The sequence below is a fragment of the Macrotis lagotis genome, chromosome 4, assembly GCF_037893015.1.
Source record: "Macrotis lagotis isolate mMagLag1 chromosome 4, bilby.v1.9.chrom.fasta, whole genome shotgun sequence".
NCBI lineage: Eukaryota > Metazoa > Chordata > Mammalia > Peramelemorphia > Peramelidae > Macrotis > Macrotis lagotis.
The window spans coordinates 176,597,469-176,618,816 of NC_133661.1; the positions used below are offsets into that span (position 1 = coordinate 176,597,469).

Here is a 21,348-nt window from a genome sequence, read left to right on the forward strand (position 1 = left end):
CCCCAAGATACTATGTCTAACCTTACCATTGGTTTGTTTCATTTTTATTTCTCCTTTCAGGTACATAACTGTCTTTCCCTTTGCCTGTCCCAGTAAAGACAATACAAATGGGACCCAGAGGTTGACTTTAATCAACTCATTTAACTTTCAGTTCATGGAAATAGCTACTAAAAAGTCACAGTAGCTTATGCCATAATAAGTTTTAACTGCTCACTAAAGTGCCCTCTTTGAGAATTTCTTTATGTCCAAACTAAGGATGTTCAAAGGAAAAGCTCACTGGACACCTATTCAAGTGGAATTTTATCTCTCTTCCAAAGTCTGCTTTAACTGCTTTAGCAAAAGGTTGATGCTAAAATAACACCAAAAAAACAGTTGTGCAATAAACAGTTAAGCAGTGAATACTATTTTTAAAGAATCACAGTTTCACTCTAGACATGTAAAGGGAAATGACTGTGCTGGGTAATGTAAGATCTGATTAAAGTTCAGATGATTACCCAAACATATGGATGTTAAATAAGTTACATTAAAAAGAATTACTTTTGCCCTTGGCTTCTCTCACACCTCCAAACAAAGTAATGTTTCTTGATGATCTCAGTAAGTTACTAAACTGCCCTTAAAAAAACTAATTTTGCATGAAACCCTAGAGCAAAAAACTTGGCAATATTAAGATGCAGATTTTCCATGGAACAGCATCTACTTATCTTGGGTCCTCTGGCAATAAGCGTTCATTTGATATGCATCATAAAACCAGCAAGCAGCCCTTTGTCAGGAACTGGACTGTTGCCAAACATGAAACATGGAAAGCTATGTGATTTGGCTCCATTTCTGGACAACAACTTGCCTCTTACTCTTTTGGGTAAGTCTTTGGGTCATTCTGAATGCGTATGTATGTTAAAGAATGGGGCTAATAAATAGTGACTAACTACATCTTGAATTGGAAAGTGGCTGGATAAAGGTATACTATCAGAGAAGGTTCTAAGCTGGAACCCCCTGGAAGACCATCAAATCCTCTAACAAGGTACATTCATCCTGAATTTTACAGCTAGAAATGCAACAAAACAACAACCTTGGATTCTACAGATTTTGAGTTTATGGAGTAAAGTTTTTGTTGTTCAGTCATTTCACTTGCGTCCAACTCTTCTTGACCTCATTTGGCATTTTCTTGACAAAAATATTGAAGTAGTTTGTTGTTTCCTTCTCCAGCTCATTGTACAGATGGAAAAACAAAGGCAAATGAGGTTAAGTGATTTGCCCAGGATCACACACATAGCACTTGAGACCAGATTTGAACTGACTTTATATCCCCTTTCTCTACTGTACCACCCAGCTATCCAAATGTCTAAAAGTTTAGCTATCTACTATCCATAGAAAGGGGGTTTGTTGAATGACACAGTATTGAATGCAAGATGGTCAATTGAAGAAAGCAAACTAAATTTTTCAAGCCCTCTTAAAATCTTTTTGATGTCATTGGAAGCATCTGAACAATGTTCTAGTTATAAATGCTTATTATCTGGTCATTAAAGTTATTCAACCAGGACCTTTATCTGGCAGTACTTTGTTAACCTTGATGACTATTACTGTCTGTACCTGAAGGAGTAAGTTTGCATTTCTCTTTAAAAATTTCTTTAATTCAACCTTGTCGGAAAAAAACAGATCAATTTTTCACTGACTGCCTCTTTCCCCCAAACTTCAGTCTTTATTCTTTGTAATTTTATGAAATGTTACATATTCATAAATGTACTAAGATGAAGAAAAATCAAATATAGTACAGTGGATAGAATGCTAGAGTCAGGAATCCTGAGTTCAAATCCAACCTCAAATGCTATATGTGTGATCCTGGGCAAATCACTTACTCTTTGTCTGCCTCAATTTCCCTATCTGTAAAGTTGGAATAAGAATAATGCTGATCTCCTAGGATTGTTGTGAAAGTCAAAAGAGATTCTTAGTAATGATTTGGAAACCTTAGAACAATATATAAATATAGGTACTAATATAAATATATGTATTTATTTGAGAATATCTAGATAAATAGTTGGAATGCAATATTTAAGTCTGTGAATACATGCATATATGAATAGTCATAAATATATCTTTGTGTCTGTATATGTATTAGTGTGTTTACATATATGCATTCATTCTGGTTTAAAACTCTCAAAGAATATATGTTCAACTGAGCATTAACTTGGTTAGCAGTCTGGAAAATTCCAGTTTGACAGGGGTTAATTTTCCACTTTTTTTCTCCTTCTGACAAACACTGTCAAAGACATTAAAAAAGGACCACAAGTGTAAATGATTTTTCCCTAACTCTCACTTCACATTCAGCATTAATGGTGAAAAAATGTTGCAAATTTGGTTTATCATTGACACTAATGAAAATTATGCTCAAGGGAGAAAAATGCCTACCAATTCCAGCTTCCCCAACAATCCAGGAAAGGCGAATGAAGAGCATAACACCCCAGATGTTCAGCATGCATCTCACCTGTGGATTAGAGGGACAAAGTTCTCTTATCAATAGTGTTGAAGGGAGATGGAGCCAAAATGGAAGATCATCTTTTCCAAGTCATATTAACACTTAGTTTAGTAAACTAATCCATTGACTTTTCAAAGAACACAGAGTTTTCTCACCAGCACACCTTTCACCCATCCGAACTTCACAGTGCCTGCATTAGGGTCTTCTTCTTTGTTTTCAGGTGGTTCCTCACCAGTCATCCCATCTCCATTAGCAACTCTTTCAGCAGAGCCTGGGGTCACTGCCACATTCTACATTTATACACATGATAAAGATATATTGTTTAGTCAAGGAACAGCAGCCTCTATAAAAGGATCAAAGGCATATGGCACCATTTGACACATACCTTTATAAGAAAGGAAAATAATTCTTATTCTGGCCACTTTTATTATCTATTGTCTGCCATACATAGAAGCTAAGTACTTGATTTTAGACTGCTCAGTGAATAGAGTAAAAGGCATGGGGTATAATGTAGAACTTGGTAGTGACAAAACTCTAGCCTTAAGTCCTAACCCTGCCACTTAAAAAAATACAATAACTTTTACAAAATCTTTATGATTTTCAAAATGCTTTGATGTATGTTATCTCTTTTCATTTTCACTGCAACCTTATAAAGTTAGAATGGGACAGGTCTTATTATGCCCATTTCAGAGATGAGGAAACTGAAACCTCAAGATCTTCAGTGATTTGTGCAAAGTCATATAGCTAATAATTGGAGTCAGAAAGATTTGAACTCGAATCCTGCCTTGTTTCCTGATACTGTGTTACTGTGCAAGTGACAAAACTTCTCAGACTCATTTTTTCTCATCTCTAAAATGGAAATGATAGCAGCTACCTTACTTTATAAGGATTGAATGAGATACTATTTGTCATTCAGTCATTCAACCAATTTTATTAAGCTAGGTGCCAAACACTGTGCTAAACTCCAAGGATATAAAGAAAGGCAAAAACATAGTCTCTGTTTCAAGGAGCTCACATTCTAATGGGAGAGAGAAGAAAAGATATTTAGTATAATGAGATTACCTACCTCCCTATACAGGGTGTCTCAAATGTCTTAGATTTTTATTAACTTAAAAAAACTATTGAAGCTATAAGCTTAAAACTACACTAAGATTTTCAGGAAATCTTTATATCTGAAATTTTTTTCCTTCTTAGAGGGAAGGGATGAAGTGGGGGATAGGAGTGGGCAGAGGGGATGGAAGAGGATTAGAAAATAATTTCTGCAGAAGGCAGAATTTGTATGGAGTCTTCAATGAAACAGGATAACTTTGAATGGAAGAAGAAGAATATACATTATCTACAGCCAAGAAAAAGACACAGAAAGAGGGAAATTAAGGTTCTTGTTATAGGCCCCTATTGCTGAATCATAGAGTGTATGGAGGGGAAGAAAACATAAGAAGACTGGAGAGGTAGGTAGAGACCAATTTGTGAAGTCCTTTAATAATACCAAACAAGGATTTTGTCTAAGCAAGGCATTTTGCAGACCTTAAATTATTCTCTCACATCACTATGTTTTTCCTTATTAATTGTTCTAAAATGACATGATTTCAAATATACCAATACAGGACCCAGGGATTAACCTTGATGAATCTGATATTGTTTATTTCTGAGGGGAGAAAAGTTACAACCTTGAAGGTATAAAATCTCATATGTCATGGTTTCCTGACTGAGATAAACTGAATGAGAACAGAATAGGGAGAGTATTAACAGTTGTTACTATGAAATTTTTTTCTGGAAAGTACAGATTGGGTTATAGTTTATTAAATAAATATGACTCCTGTTTTTAAAAGGATAGGGACAAGGTGTTTGAGAAGTGAGAGTAAAGGAGATACAAAAGAAGAAAGAAGGAAGGAGAATGACCAAATGAGGGTCATTAAGGGACACTTTAGGGGCACATCAAGAGTTATAGGAATTTGAAATTCAGAAGTGTGCAGTTAAAGTTAAGACATCTGGTCTCCTTGCCTTAGCCAATTTATTTAACCTCTCTAGGGCTTGCTTTCTTCAGCTCCAAAATGAGGAAAACACCTGCCCTATTTAATTCTTGGAGTCTCATAGGCTAAAATGATATAACATATATGAGTCCTGAAAACCACACAAATGCAAGATGCTAATATTATTTCATGGGAAACACCTCTCAGATCTGACCTTGAGACTTTTGCCTAAGAGTGGTTGGACATGCTAATGATACTACACAAACTTGTTTAGAGTCTCATGATTCCCGAACAAACTAACTAAGCAGGAAGGGGATTTTTCTCCTAGTCTGGAGCTCTCATTTGTTCAACTAGCAGAAAATAAGAAGTTAATAATTGATGTAGTGAATATCTACCTTCTTTATCCTGTGAGGAAAAATATCTCAATTATCATCATCTTGAGAATGATTCCTTTTAGGTTCCTTTTTTAAGATTCTTTTAGGTCCAAAAGGTTATGATTTAAATACCCTTGAGTTAATTGGGCCCAAGTATTACCTTAAGTCAGGTGTATTAAGTTTATGTTTCAAGAAGCCAGAACAAGATGTATGATAAGTAATTTATGTTTGCTTTGAGTGATACAATTTTTGGTCTTGAGATCAAATAATTTGTCATCCTCGGTAATTTCTCCTGTCCTTTGTTTTCAAGTCTTAATATTTTATAAGCTTGGTTAGTCTCAATTCATACTGAACAAGGATACAAGCTATAATTTCTGATAGATCTTTATTCTGAGAAAGCCTACTACTATTACCATCATATCCATTGCAACATTCTGCCTTTGGCCATTCTGATGTGAAATAGACAGTCATTACTGTATTTCTTTCTTTTTTTTGTTTTTTTGCAAGGCAATGGGATTAAGTGACTTGCCCAAAGTCACATAGCTAGATAATTATTAAGTGTTTTGGTCAGATTTGAACTCAGGTCCTCCTGACTCCAGGACCAGTACTCTATACACTGCACCTCCTAGCTGTCCCCATGTTTATTTCTTAAAGGTGGAGATTGTTCCAAATGATACAGACTTGGTTCCTCGGAGACCATCTAGTTCAACTCTTGAATTTTACAAATGGATGGGCTCTACTCTATAGCTTAGAGAAGAGGTGTCAAAAACATGGCCCACAGCATTCTATTGCAGCATGAACCAGATTAAAATGTATTGGGAAATATTTAGCAAAATTAATGAAAATATAATAAAGTATAATGTTTTCTAAGCGAATAAGTAGTGCACAGGGATACATATATTTATATAATGACCCCCCAACTATTTGATTTTTATACCACTGGTCTAAAGAAGTTAAGTGATTAATGAGTTAGTGGAACAATTGTGACTTGAAAACAAGTTCCCTGCCTCTAGGCCCAAGCTTTTCTTTTCTTTTCCAAGGTTTCTTTCTTTTTTCCACATGAATACTTGCTACTTTGTTACTTTCACCCTTTTTGTATTGATTGTCATTTACCAAAAATTTAAGTAAATACTTGATAGTTGAATTTTTAAATGATTATTTTAGAGGACTCAAAGGACTGATTTGGTCTTCATTCAGGCCATTTGTTTCCTTTGTACTTCTTGTGTCCTCTGCTTTTCATTGGCTCCTCTATTAACGGACATATAGAGAAGGGAAGAAAAAATGAAATTCAAAATAGTTCATTTTGCAACTTGGCAACACTGATAAAAAAACATTTGGGTGAATGGGGTAATGCTGGAATAAATAGTTAAAATTACTCAATTGGTTACCAATAAAATAAAAGATTTTCCTTCCCCCTTCTCCCCACCAAAAAAAAAAAGAAATTAAGTTTTGTTGATTGCCTGGGATTTCCCTTGTGCATAGTCTTTCTGTTCCGTACTAGAAGTGATTATTGAACTTTAGCTTCATAATCTTGGGAGGGAGTAAGGTTTTTGGAGTTGTATGGAAATTTTCTCTTTCATACAGATCATCAGTTCTTGTGTAATTTAGTGTTTTAGAAAGTACTTAGGGGACAGAAGGGCGACTTAGGGCTTAAGGTCATATAGCTAGTATGTCAAAGGCAGAATTTGAGTTCATTTCTTCCTGACTCTATCCATCTTGCCATATTGCCTGTCTGACTTCATAGGGTCACAGTCTGAGGAAGGGAGAAAGGGAATATTCTATGTGCTGGACACTGTTCCAAGGGTGTGTGTGTGTGTGTGTGTGTGTTAATAAATATTGTCCTATTTCATCCTCAAAATTACCCTGAAAGGTTTTTATTAGCCTCCTTTTATATTTGATGAAACTGAGGCAAGCAGAGCTTAAATAACTCATCCAAAGGAACACATAGCTAATAAGCATTTGATACAAGATTTGAACTCTGATCTTCCTGACTTCAAGATGTGTATATAAAATTTCAGGTTTGAGATACACAAATACCAAACTTGAGAAACAAGGTCATGTCCATTGGGCTACTTCACTGTGTGCATTTTTAATTTGTAGTTTAAAGCATAAATAATGTTTGGAGTTATTTATGAGACAATAAAAGTTCTGATTTTCCTTTCAATGGGTCTTAGCAGATTCCAGCTGTTTCTTCACCTGCAAAATTGTCCTGAATCCATGATTCTATAATTGGACCTTTCAGTTTCCAGATTTAACTTTGAATTCCAAAAATTAATGAAATTGAGGAATTTGTTAAACAATAATCGTGAAAGGTCCCTTTGGGGTTGAAGTGATGATTTATAGGAATTTTTTACTGATATTGCCTTTGGTTTAACTTACTTTGAGAAGGAAAAAGTGTTTTGTTTTTTTGATGTTTCCATTGATTGAAATCCTGCCAGGTATTCACTAGTTGTGTTCATTCAGGCAAAGGCATTTTCTGTCCATGGACAGATATGGGGGTTCAGAGCTTAAATTACTTTTCTATTTATGGCAGAATCATGAAATGAATCCAGGTTTTCAAGACTGAAAATCTGTACTTTGGAATTCTAGGAAAGTGATCTGCATTGATTTGTACTAAGATATTGATTAATAAGAATCCCAACAATTGTGGACTATTTTTTCCCTCTCTACAGTATATTCAAGGAAGTTAAAGGAATGTATAACTTAAAATTCCCTATAGATGAGCATTTTGTCCCAGTGAATATTCTTCACTTTATTACTAGAACGTCATACAAATGGCATATTATAGACAAGACCAAAAAAGCCTTAATAAAATAATCACCTTTCCCAGTTATTGAGTAAACATTGGGTAATTTATTTGGGATGAGTGTATTCAACTTCTAACTAATTCCTCAATTTAAAAAAAAGAACTATAATTTTTTTTAGTTCATATATTTTATTCAAAAGAATAGTATATCAGTAAACCATACAAAATAGAATAAGAATCTATTTTGAATTTTCTCTTTTTTTGTTCAATGAAAAGATCACTAGTCTAGAAATTAGGAAATGTGTTATAATTTTGACTTTGCTACTAAATCAACGTAGGTCTTTCTCAAGACACAACCTTCTTAGGCTCTAATTTTCTCATCTGTCGAATAGGAAAACAATAGCACTTTATGTACCTGTCAGGGCTGTTGAGGGAACTGAATGAGACCCTTCTGAGTAAAAACAAAAACAAAAACAAAAAACAACCAACTTTTTGAAAGTCTAAAAAAGAGAAGTAACAAAAGGTAACATCATTGTTTCAGTGGAGGGAACCTGGTCATGGAGTTAGTTTATATCTCCTGAATGCACTGATGAAAAGCCAAGACTTGTTCTTTTGTAATTTTTGTCAATCTCTATATTTCTCAGACAGCAAAGCAACATCAAATTTTTCTCAATTTCCTTGAGAGTCAGAAGAGAAACTGTGACCATCTTTCATTTAAAATAGGTTAAGGGGAGTCATATCTAGTCAGATGCTCAGTAGACCTAAGATTCTGAGCCAGTGTGGGTTTAGATGATTCAAATCTCAAAGGCAAAAACAGAAAAAGTTTTGTCACTGGTACTTAAAACCAGTTATTTCCTAGTACTTTGAATTAATTTGTTTGTTCACACTCTATTACCATAAATGATGGCCTGGAACCTTCCATAAATGCATCTTAAATTGTTTAGCTTTAGGGAACTATTATTTATTTACCAAGGGTTTTACCTGTGCATTAAAGATACTCAGGAGGTAAAATAAAGTGCATTCTAAAAATCCAAACTGTATGAGATTAAAGATTTTTCTACACCTTCTCTGAATATTTAAGGATGTACTTCAAACAGTTCATAATGATTTTCCCAAGAGAGGGTAAGCATAATGAAGAATCAATAAAAGAAGAAAGGTAAAATAATTATTTGATTTTACTTAGTGCATGCTGTGATTGCTAGATCCAAGGGAAATATCTTTCTAATTTGCTAGATATCATTAAAGATAAATATCTAAGTTCCAAAAGGTGATATTTTCCATTTATCAAATATAGTTTTTATCTTGAAATCATAGGTCCTGGCCAAAAAGGAAAAAAAATAGTTTTTGAGATTTGGCAATCACTTCTGTGAAATTTACATACCACCTCTGAGAGATGGGGAGAGTTCTGGTACAGTCCAAAATCTAGAAATGGGGATACCGAGGCAGAAAAATTCAGCAGATTGGCAAGGATTGAATAAAGAGTGGTGATTGAATCTGAGTTTCTCACTCCTGCAATCTGTCCTATAACTTTCATTTTCCTTAAGGGCAGCTGTGACCATGTGACTAACCCATTCCAATCCAGTGGCTTCCTTTTGCCTTTAGATAAAATGTAAACTCTTCTGTTTAGCTTTTTAAGTCTTTAACATCTTGGCCTAGACCAATCTTTCTAGCATCATTGGACATCACTCTCCCTCCAGCATTCGGTGACCAGCCAAATGGTTCTTCTCATGTCATTTAGAAATGATATCCTGTCTCCAGTTTCAGGGTCTTTGTTCTGACCTTTCTGCATTCCTAGAATGAATTCTCTTTTTACCTCTGAATTTAAGATGCAGCTTTAGCACCATCTTCTGCATAGAACATTCCTGTTTCCCAACTGCTAATGCCTTCCTTTCCATATTACTTATATATGCATATTTATTAACTTAATATTTATGCTACATACACACACACACATTTAAATTCACTTGTCTCCACTATTTGAATGTAAGGTTAGAATAAGTTTCGTTTCTTTATTTGTATTGGGGTCTCCACAGCCTGATACAATGCTTAACATGTAATAAATGATCAATAAATAAGGTTAAGCTAAACATGTTCTAGGGTCTCTTCCAAGTCTGATGCTTTAATGAATCTTTGTGATAAGAAAAACATTTGATTTGCAGATTATCTAATCTTGTCACTAGTTTACTTATGAAATTTCTTCAGAATTACTTTGGCATAATTAAAACATTTGTAAAACCCAATAGAGAAGGATAAAAAGGACTAAAGAAGAGGGGGTTTGACTGATTCTTAAAGTTAGAAAGACCTATACAGTGCCTAGAGCTCAATAACCCTGTAATGAATTAATAAGGATTTATGAATTTTTATCAGTCTACTAGGTTTTTTCTATTTTTAAAATTTCATTTATTTTTACAAACACTATATTTCCCTATAGTAAGTACTTAATAAATATTTATTAAATTGAATAAGAAAAAGGAAAGAAAAATTCTTGAAAAATATGCAAATTGCTATATTGATCATGTCCAGAAATGTATTTCTCATTCTATATTTGAAATCCTTGCTTCCAATAAGAGGTAGGGAGCATGCTTCATTTTCAGTCCTCTGGACTTGAAGTTCATAATGTTTTGTTCAAAGTGATAAGGATGGATTTTAAGAGTATGGTGGATTAAAAGACTTGGTCTCTAGAACCAGCTCTTCTACTAATTACCAATGTGACCCTAGAAGCTTCATCCCTCTGAGTCCTGAAGTCCTCATTTGTAAAATGAGAATAAGGTTAAGCTAAATGAGTTGTAGGGTCTCTTCCAAGTCTGACACTCTAATGTATCTCTGAGGAAACACCCTGTTCCTTTCACTTTACTGTGCGCTAAATGATTATTAATAGGAGGTCCATGTTGCAATCTTCTCTTTCCAAAAGCTTTATTATTGCAATGAGTTCTTTAAGAGACTGTCTAAGAAAATTACTTGAAAACTTTAGTTCTCTATAAGTGAAGCCTACTTAAATTCAAATTTAGGCTATTTCATAAAGTTTGGTTTATTTATCATATAAATATGTGATGTAAATTCATGTCTTATTGGATTCCAGGTTATGCCTTTTTTTCCAATTATCTTCAAACAGTATAAAATGTTTCTAGATTTGAACTCTAAGACACTTAAAGAAAGTATATTTTCCAAAGTGGGTACATAAGTTTCCCTTTACTCCTATAGAATTTAAATAGCACCTCTGAGAGATGGGGAGAGTTCTGGTATAATCTAAAATCTAGAAATGGGGATACTGAGGCAGAAAAATTTAGCAGATTGGCCCGAATTAAATAAAAGGTGGTGATTGAATCTTAGTTATGTGTTAAAGTGTCTATCAGCTTGACTATATAATTTTTGTCTGCCCAGATCAAGCTATTTGCCTTAGTCTATAAAATATTGTAGATTGTTTTAGATTGTTAAAAAAATATATATTGCCTTTTATATTTCATAAACAGTTCACTTTTTATAGCCATACACTAATAAATATTTAATAAATTATGATTGATGGCATTGAGTGAGATCAACAGTTAGTCCAACAATTAGGACTGATGACAATTTTGTGGGGCCAAAGAATTAGAAAGGAAGTAGGGCCTCCTAGTTAGTGCAATATGTATTTCGGTACTGCTTAGACACAGGACCTTGGAAATTACTCTTTTTTTTTTGTTTGGGGTTTTTTTGTTTGTTTTTTTAAGGTTTTTGCAAGGCAAATGGGGTTAAGTGACTTGCCCAAGGCCACACAGCTAGGCAATTATTCAGCATCTGAGACCGGATTTGAACCCAGGTACTCCTGATTCCAGGGCCGGTGCTTTATCCACTGCGCAACCTAGCTTCCCCAGAAATTACTCTTAAAGATATTAGTTGCAAATAACTTTCCTTCTGTAACAACTAGGAACTTAAAGTTGTAAAAAATCCATGAAACCAGATAATAGTCACTTTTATGTCAATCTGTTACCTTAATCATATTAATGTTTTAATTTAAATATGTCTTATAAATTTTAAAATATTCATATTTATTTTTCAAAATGTTTACCAGAGTGACATTCTATTTTTCTGGATATGATTTGTTTTATAATGTAGTATATACTGATTTAGTGTAAGACAACATATTGTAGTAGAAGCCTATCTTTAGAATCAAGAAATTCAAATCCCATCCCTGATTCATCCTGGCTATATGGCTCAGAACAAGTCATTAACCCTTCATTGGTCCAAGGGAAACCCCTAAAAATATCTGTTGCAGAATAGGTGTCAATCTGCCAACAAAAAAGGTAGCTCCCTAGACTGAAGGGAACCAGATTGAAAATAATAGCTGATATTTGCATTTTACTTTAGGGTTTACAAAACATTTCACAACTACCATTTCATTTGATCTCACAACAAATGCTTGAAGTAGATGATGTCACTATCCTCATTTTATAAATAAGAATATTGACATTGAGACTATTAAACAACTTATTCTTTGTCACACAATTAAAGTGAATCTGAGGAAGAATTCTAGCCTAGATCTTCTTGGCTTCACATCTACCCCTCTATTTACCAAAGCAATGGTGTCAAAATCAGATAGAAATGAGGCCACTAAATGTTACATAAAGATCCCTACAATAGTATATTGACTTAGAAAACTACATATTAACATTGTCTATATTCTATTACGTTTTTTATTTATTATATTATTTTATGGTTTTATTATGTTTTTATTTTGTCAAATTTTTACCAACTTAATTTTAAACTGGTTCAGGCTCCAGTTAGCTATTGCTAAATACTTGTATATTACATATTGTTATCCTCTGCTAAAGTCTTATACTATATAATAATATAAACTGTATTCAAGAAATTATTCTAACAAATACTTCTTTTTATTATGTGTAACTGGAATGGTGATCATTTTACTACTAATGTTTCATGGTGAGCCCTAGCAATAGGAAATTGTGTTTTAGTAGATGACCTTTGGGGTAGTTAGGTGGGACAGTGGATAGAGTGACAGGCCTGGAATCAAGAAGACTCCTCTTTTGAGTTCAAATCCAGCTACAGACACTTATTAGCTGTGTGACCCTTGGCAAGGTACTTAACATATTTGCCTTAGTTTCCTCATCTGTGAAGTGAGCCAGAGAAGGAAATGGCAATCCACTCCAGTATCTTTGCCAAGAGAACTCCAAAACTCCAAAAACAACAACAAAAGATGACCATTATTACAGGTAGCATAACATCATACTTTGCATGGGATAGTTGCCCAGAGAATGTTTGCTGAATGATAGATTAATGAATTAATGAACAATGAAAAGAAAACTTATCAGATAGGTGTTGGAAGTTCTATTTTCATTAGTAATTCAAAAGACAGTTGGAGAAAAGGCTCACTGAGGACAGTCCCTCCAGTTTAAGAACCTAAATAGGCAATTAGGATTTGAATTGCTTGATTTTTGCTTTTAACCATAGGAGATTTTAGAACCTTCATTTCCATCTATGTATGTGCCTTTGATGCATTACTACCTTGCAAGAGAGGATAATTTTAATGAAATTAAAAATCCTAAGGCTACAGAATGACTGCTTTTCTTAGCCACAGGAGATCATTGAAGCTAGAAACTTAAAATTTCATCTGCACTTCAAGGATTTGTGATTTTTTTTTGTCACTATGAGGACTCCCCTCACTAGTGGAGAGTTAACTTCTCTATAATTTAGTCTTTGAGAGTTACTGTATAAATGAAAAATAAAATCTATCACCCTGGGACAATCTAGTGATGAGTATCTTCTAAAATGTTAGGTTATTCCTGAGAAATGCCAGGCCTCCATCAAGAACCTTTCCAATTGGCTATCTGCTTACCTAACCTTCAAAAGCCCAACATTGTCTCACACAATCTTAAGGTATTGAAGTAGGGCTTCAGTGACTGAGATAGGTTGAATAATCCATGTTCTAACCTTGCAAAAATTTTAGATACAATAGTATTAAGAATTACTGTTTCAAAAATTCCTATGGACTAAGTCCTTTCTGTCATTCTGGGTAAAAGACAGTATTATGAAATGAGTGTAAATTAAGCAGACATGCCAAAATAGGTTACATGGTATGCTACAAAGAATACTAACCCTTGACCTGGGTCCAAATTCTGCTTCTTATATATAATAAGTTGGTCTTGGGCAGCTCATTTATTTAACTTCTCAATGATTCAGGCAAAAGACAGCTAGATTGTAGATTCATTTTTTAAATACAATTTCAGGTACTTACTGGGCTGTATAAACTTGAACAAGTCACTAAATCCTGTTTGCCTCAGTTTCCTCATTTATAAAATGTGCTGGAAAAATAAATGGCAAACCACTTCAATATATTTGCCAAAAAAATCCCAAATGGAGTCACAAATTGTGAGATGCAATTGAAAAAACAATTGTATAACAATAGCTTCAAGCAACTGACTAAGATTATAAATTAAGAAGGTGCTATTAGTTGGGTGAATTTTATTATGGGGAGCTTCCCATATAAATGAAATCACAATTCCAGGCCCTATCTCTATGCTAATAATAATCTGCACAGCTGAAAGAAAAGTCTTATTTAACTCCTGTCATTCCTATGGCTTTTTACTTTCAAAGCCTTTGGTCATGAACTATCATTTGTATATAAATTTCAACAAATTATTATTCCTATTTTACTGAGAGTATCCTGTAAGGTACTTCAGGATTTAAGTACTAAGGTCGGAGGGGAAGACGATATATGACCAGTTTTAGGTAGAGGGTCATATGTAGAATCAAAGGACTTGGGTTCAAATTCTGCTACTTATTCCTCATGCAAGCTTGGGAAAATCACTTGACCATACCTCCGATCTCTTGATAAAAATGGGGTAAATTGGAAATACAAAATGAGGCATGTGTTTTCAGACATAGTCAATGTTAATTTTATTTTATTTCCCTTCATATTGGAGATTAAGGTAAGTTAGGAAATAACAGTGATACAAGAAAAATAGAAGAGTATCAGTAATAAATTTTTTTGGTGAGGCAATGGGGTTAAGTGACTTGCCTAAGATCACACAGCTAGTATTAAGGGTCTGAGGTATTTGAACTCAAGTTCTCCTCACTCTAGGGCCAGTGCTCTATCCACTATACCACCTAGCTGGCCCCTGTAAAATTTATTTTTTGGTTTTTGCAAGGCAGTGGGGTTAAGTGGCTTTCCCAAGTCCACACAGCTAGGTAATTATTAAGTGTCTGAGACCGGATTTGAATTTAGGTCCTCCTGACTCCAGGGCTGGTGCTCTATCCACTGCACCACCTAGCCACCCCTCTGTAAAATATTTTTTAAAGAAACTTTGTTTCTCTCCCCTAGGGAAAAGAAAAGTAACTTTAGCCTCTTGGGACCTCTGTTTCCTCAGCTATAAAACATAGGGTTGAATTTGTGCTAGGATGAGCTTACCTTTCTACCGCTGACAAAAAAAAAAGAGGTCAAATTATTTCTTCCACCAAAGAATAAATTGAAAAAAGAATCAAGGACTATTGGTATGCAGTGATTCACAAGCAGAATGAAATGAAAGACTGAGACATATGCCCCCCCCCAGCTAAAATGGGCATGATGGCAACTGTGTCCATTTTAAATACTGTACTTCATTTGAATTCCATGCCTACATGCTTCCAATGTGGATATGTAAATAGATAGCTGTAAATCCAATCTTGGTGAGCTATCAAGATGACTGAGAACTAATCTTCTATCAATAGCTACTTACCTGGAGAACCTTACAAAATGTAGCATTAACATTCAGAACACTAGACTCCAGTCTAGTTTTCAATCATTTACATTTGCTTTTTCTTTATGCAGGAAGGAAATTCAGTCATTTACTATAAGTCAAAGCTAAATACTTAGTGCCACTCAATTTTTTTAAAAAATTGGAAATGTATTAAAAGGAAATAACAATGTGAGCCCTAGATCTGTCAGACACAGATGCATCCCTCTTTTTCTCCCGTTATTCATATGTAAATTTATACAATGGAGCCTTTAGAGCTGAATTGGGGGGGGCAATGATTTATTTAACAATAATTATGCTCCCTACAAACCTGCCACTACCATATGCAGCCTCTGGGACAGCACAGTGATCAACAATGTGAGGTTTTTTCCTGACCATTTTCATTTTTAGAGCATTGCAACTTTATTGATTTTCTTTTTTTTGGTTAAAATGAATGGGACATTTTGATGACAATTTCAGTGACAGAGGAGGATTTAAAAGGCTGGGGGGGGAGCAGGTCTTAAGGTGGGATGGAGTAAAATGGGATACAGTTCGAGATTCCTTTTAAAAGGAGGGTGGCAGTCTTACTCTACTTTTGAGTGAGTGCACATTTTGACAATGCCTTTCACAATCCTTTCTGCTTTCCTTCCTATCTTGCCTCTTCTCTTGTCTTCCTGGGAGTAGGGACTTCTACCAGTAGCAGCTATCTGCAAGATAGATTTGAAATGCTTCCCAAAGCATTCCTTCTTAAAAAATCTCTTCTATACTGCCCTGTGCCTAAATTTTCCTTATTTCTTTAGATTAAGAAATTGAAGGATTTAGTTAAAATCTAATTATTATTTGAAGTGATAGTACATTAACTCTTGCTTAATTTTTTAAGAAATAGGCTAGTTAGTCACACATAAGGTGCATAATGGACAGGTTAGGACTGATGTGTTCTGATTAAGAAAGATCTGGATCAAAATGAGCTTACTCAGGAAATTAATTCCAAGTGAAAATTGAAATTAGGAGAATCAGGGTAGCTTGAGGGCTCCAGGCATCAATCAGGGAGTGAAGTATCTAAATGGAGGAAGATATGCCAAAATAGGACTTTATCAAAAGAATATTTCAATAAATAATACTATTCATTCAAATCTAGATAATATTCCAGAACTGCAGGAAGTTTAAAAGTTCACCAGGATGTTTGAGTACAAGCTATAGAAGAAGAAATTTATTTGACCTGTAGATAATTTTTTTACTGGATTAGAAAAGTTCTGCCTTAGGATTCTAGTAGAGTTGGGCATATTAGCTGTATTGGGGAAAATAATGGATTGTTAACCATATCTGCTGTTTCTGTGTTGATATTTCATTAGACTAGCTTTAAGTCTTTATGTGTACTTAGAAACCTCTGGCAGTAATTTAAAGGAAAAAACAATAAAATGTCAAATCTCCCTTTTCTCCTTAAATCTAACCAAAGTATTAATATGGATTAAATCCTTAAGGAAAACAGTATTACTTAAAACAAACATTATAAAATATATAAAAGCATATATATGTATGAATGAATGTGTATGTGAATATATATATATATAAATATATATATATATAAAACTATATAACAACATGGAAATGTGTTGCAGTATTTGTTTTATTTATAAATATATATATTACAAACTATATGTCTATATGTATATAAATGTGTGTATGGAGAAAGAGAGAGAAATAGAGACATGCATGATGGCAACTGTGTCCATTTTAAATACTGTACTTCATTTGAATTCCATGTCTACCTGCTTCCAATGTGGATATGTAAATAGATAGTTGTAAATCCAATCTTGGTGAGCTATCAAGATGACTGAGAACTAATCTTCTATCAATAGCTACTTACCTGGGGAATCTTACAAAAAGTAGCATTAACATTCAGAACATTGGACTCCAGTCCAGTTTTCAGTCATTTACAGTTGCTTTTTCTTTATGCAGGAAGGAAATTCAGTCATTTACTATAAGTCAAAGTTAAATACTTAGTGCCACTCAATTTTTTAAAAAATTGGAAATGTATTAAAAGGAAATAACAATGAGAGAGAGACAGAGAGAGAGAGAGAGAGAGAGAGAGAGAGAGAGAGAGAGCAAGGAGAAGTTTTATGACATTAGACCAGGATCAGATCTGATAATATCTCATCCGATGACAGAGGTAAGAGAGAATGCCATTGGACAGCTTCCTATCTTAACTAATTTTTCTTGATACTTAGGTGTTAAGTTCAGTCATTTCTAAATGGCTGAAAGATAATGTGTGCTATCAGCTCCTTCCAAATCTGGACTTCTTGGGGGAAAAAAAATACTATTGTCTTTTTCTACCTACCCATCTGGTTAATTCGTGAATCAAAGAAAATGGAAATTGAATTTGTCATAATTTTTCAACAGGATAAGCCACCTTGGAGTGTCAGCTTGGGAGAAATATAATAAATAAAGATTCCCAGATCTGGAATCAGAAGAGCTGATAGAGTTCTGGGTTTGAAGCCAGGAAGTTATGAATTCAAAGGTTTTCTTAGCTCTTTACTGTGTGATTAAAACTTTTATGGACTTGTTCCCTTCTTATAAATGGAAAGGTTGGTCTTGAAGATCCCTTCCAGTTTTAAGTTCACAATACTAGCAGTGTGACTTTGAACAAGGTATTTCATCATCTCTGTACATTTCCTTATCTATGGAATGAGAAGATTGGACTAAATGATTCCTGAGGTCCCTTCTGGTTTTTAAAGTTCTCTTATTCTATTATACCTTGAGAAAGGGAAAGAAAGGAAAGACTGAGGGTAAGGAGCATGGTTCTAGTCCTTCACCTGCCATTAATTTTCTGGGTGATCTTGGGCAAGTCACTTAAACTTTCTAATGCCCCTTGTTTTCTCATCTATAAAATAATGGGGCTGTCCTAACTGGTGTCTGGGATCCTTTCAAACATCAAGGTTCCATGATATTATAAATGCAAATGAATGAATTCTCTAGTTTGGAGTTCTTTCTGCAGCATGTACTAAGCATTCATTATCTTTCAAAGCAGGATATAGAAAGGGCATTTTACCTAGACATTTTCATAAGCACTATAAGATGATAGAATCAGTTTTTGAGTTGGAAAGAATCATATAGAAAGGGCATTTTACCTAGACATTTTCATAAGCACTATAAGATGATAGAATCAGTTTTTGAGTCGGAAAGAATCATATAGAAAGGGCATTTTACCTAGACATTTTCATAAGCACTATGAGATGATAGAATCAATTTTTGAGTTGGAAAGAATCATAGATTACTTAGTCCAACTTTATTTTTCAAACTAGGGGACTAAAGATCGGAGGGACTAAATGATTTACCTAAGGCCAGATGAATATTAAGACTCAGAGATCAAATTTAAACCCAGATCATTCAGACATTCTATAAATTGAAGAAACGCAATTTTAAGGCCACAGATTTAATTTAAGGCCACTGGGAATGTTTACCTACCTTTCCTTTCCTACTTACCTTGGCAAGTTGTTCATGTATCTCATATAAGCTAGGTCTGTTCATTTTGGCACCACTGATGCTGCCAGTGTTACGATAGTAATCAATCTTGGGAACTGCATCCATGGTATTGTGGCCAAAGGTTTGTAAGTAGTATGTGTTCGTATGAGAATCATAGGCATGAAAACTTGCATCTGTTTTAGCAGTTTCTCCATTTTGAAGGAAATTGTCATAGATCTCTTGATTCCCAGGCCTAAAGCTGATTCTCAACCTGTTCTGGGCTTCATCCACAAAGGATGTTTCTTCATAATGTGGAGGGTCGTGATTGCCATCAGCAGCTACACTGTTTTCATGGCTCTCATTAATTACATTAACTTGAAAACGATTTGGATGACTGGGAGCTGTATCCAGGAAAACATTGGAAGAGTTGTTCATTGACATCTTCTGAAATGGATATCCTTGTATGGTTATCAAAAAAAATCTATTCCTTTACCTTCTCAAAATAAAAGACTAATGAGGTAACGCTTGACTTTCAGAAGTAGACTCTTCTCAACAGCCTTCAGAATGCTTTTACCTTCTCAATTCTATTATCAAAAACAAAATAGATTTGTTTCAAGTTTCAGAAGTGTGTAGGGGTTAACTTAGTTAATTCAGTTTTCCTTCTAAGTATAATATCCCAGGAACCCAAGGATTCAGGATTTGAAATTCATTCTCTTTATTCAAATCTGCCTTTCTATGGAATCTAATCACCTGGGTAATTAAATCATGTAATAAACAACTGGAGACCTGCTTTGGCAGACAAAATTTCCACTGGAGTCATTAGAAGTTTTATTTGGCTGGGAGCATTAGATTGAGGCTAGAAAACATTTAACTCAAATAGTTGGCTATATTAATAGTTAATTGAAATACTTTAAAAAACTTTGACAATAATAGATCACTGAAACTTCAAAAATAATTATTCTAAAAGTACAGTTGGAAGAAAAATGATACCAGTAAATGAGAAAAACATTAAAATCGAAATCTTCTTAAAGATTGTCTTCTTAGAAGATTATAATTAAAAATAGATGTTTCCAAGTAATTAAAGTTCTTCCAGTTGTATTTTCGTAATGCATTCAATTAACAATTGATTAAGCTTTTAAAAATTCTTTAAAAATATAAATTAAGGTTTTAAAACATTCTTAGTATGTCACGAGTTATTGCAAATCCCTAGATCTTGTACCAGACTTGAAATATCTTTTTTCTGTTTGTTTTGCAAATGCTGTGTGGAGGCTTTATTAAAGATATGGGTATTTGGGGAAGATATAAATCACCAGAAATTAATAAAATTTTATGCTATAGCTATGTATAATAGCCATACTCTACAGATCATTTTTAATGGACTATTATCAATCTTCATTATGAGGCAGAGATTTGACTTAGAGATGAAAAGAGTACATAATAATTTTCATAGTTCCAAAGAATGAAAAAATATCTCATTAGATTCTTTCTTCTGAAAAATGTTATTTTATAATTGATTTTCAAAGCAACTTCTTCTAGGAAGATGAGACCACCATATTTAAATTTATAAAAATCATCTTTTCCTTATGTATATTTATTTTAAAAATCTCACCTTTGACTCTTAAGTAATTCATTGTCAGAGAAATAAATAAATATATAATGGCAAACCTATCTTGTGCTTAAGTGTTACAAAGCAGTTGCCCATCTTTAGCAGCAATTTAAACAACACTAGGATTTTTTTCCACATTGTTCGGGAATCTGAGTGAGTAGACTGAATTTCCTTCCCAGCCTTAGTTGAACACATCCAACACAGTGGTCTAATGCGAATTCATAACTATATACTACTGTACAAGAAAGAAATGAACTTACCAAATAGGGCCAGTCTTCAAGGGAAGGGTAAAGTGCCTCTACATCCCTGGGGCACTGAAAAACACTTTGCTTTCACTCATCATCCTAGCCTGCTTTTTATTGTTTAGAGCCTTATTTTTCAGGGAGGACCATGTAGGGATTGGCTGGGAATAATATCATGAGCCCCTCCCACTCATTAGCCTCAAAGGACTTTAAATATTGTCAACCAGTGACTAGTAGTAAATCATTAATTTCCACTGAAAAGAAGTAAATGAAAATAACTTTAATTCATAATAGGAAGTGGTCTGTATAACCACAACTCTTCAACAAAACAAACAGGGATGCTTCAGTTATTTGGAAATAGATGAATGATGTTCTATCTTCCTCTTGATTGAGGTTATTTCAGATGAGTGATTTCACAGTGACCTCCCTTTGTTCAGCATTTACACTAAAATATAAGCTTCTAGAGATAATAATATGTCACTAGGGATTCATGTTTTTAAGTGCTTTGTGCACACTGGCTATTGGCTCTTCTCTCCATGTGAAGTGGGCAGGTAGGAGATGGAAGCTGGAATTTACAGCGAACATGTCTGTCCAAGGGCAAAAAGTTTTTGAAACAAGAATATAACAAGGCATAAATTTCCCAGTGGTGAGTTTAAAAGATCAAATTGTCTTCATTCAACAAAGCATTTTGTCAAATTTGTGTCAACAAAGCTAATGCATAGTCTGTCAGATAGAACCCTTCACCCATACCAGTTGATTAAGGTTTATTCAA

The 21,348-nt window shown here is 34.2% G+C and overlaps 1 protein-coding gene across 5 annotated transcripts in view; it reads right to left on the reverse strand.

Moving 5' to 3' along the window:
* Positions 1 to 20,682, reverse strand: part of SLC12A1 (solute carrier family 12 member 1) — a 122,520-nt gene extending 101,838 nt beyond the window's left edge. For all 5 annotated transcript variants that reach the window (XM_074234750.1, XM_074234749.1, XM_074234751.1 and 2 more), the window contains exons 1-4: positions 20,595 to 20,682; positions 18,750 to 19,312; positions 2,626 to 2,760; positions 2,404 to 2,479 (exon numbers count right to left, since the gene is read on the reverse strand). In XM_074234750.1, the coding sequence (XP_074090851.1) occupies positions 2,404 to 2,479; positions 2,626 to 2,760; positions 18,750 to 19,169 (631 nt within the window). In that variant the 5' untranslated portion in view covers positions 19,170 to 19,312; positions 20,595 to 20,682. The remainder of the gene's footprint in view (positions 1 to 2,403; positions 2,480 to 2,625; positions 2,761 to 18,749; positions 19,313 to 20,594) is intronic.
* Positions 20,683 to 21,348: the final 666 nt, after the last annotated feature.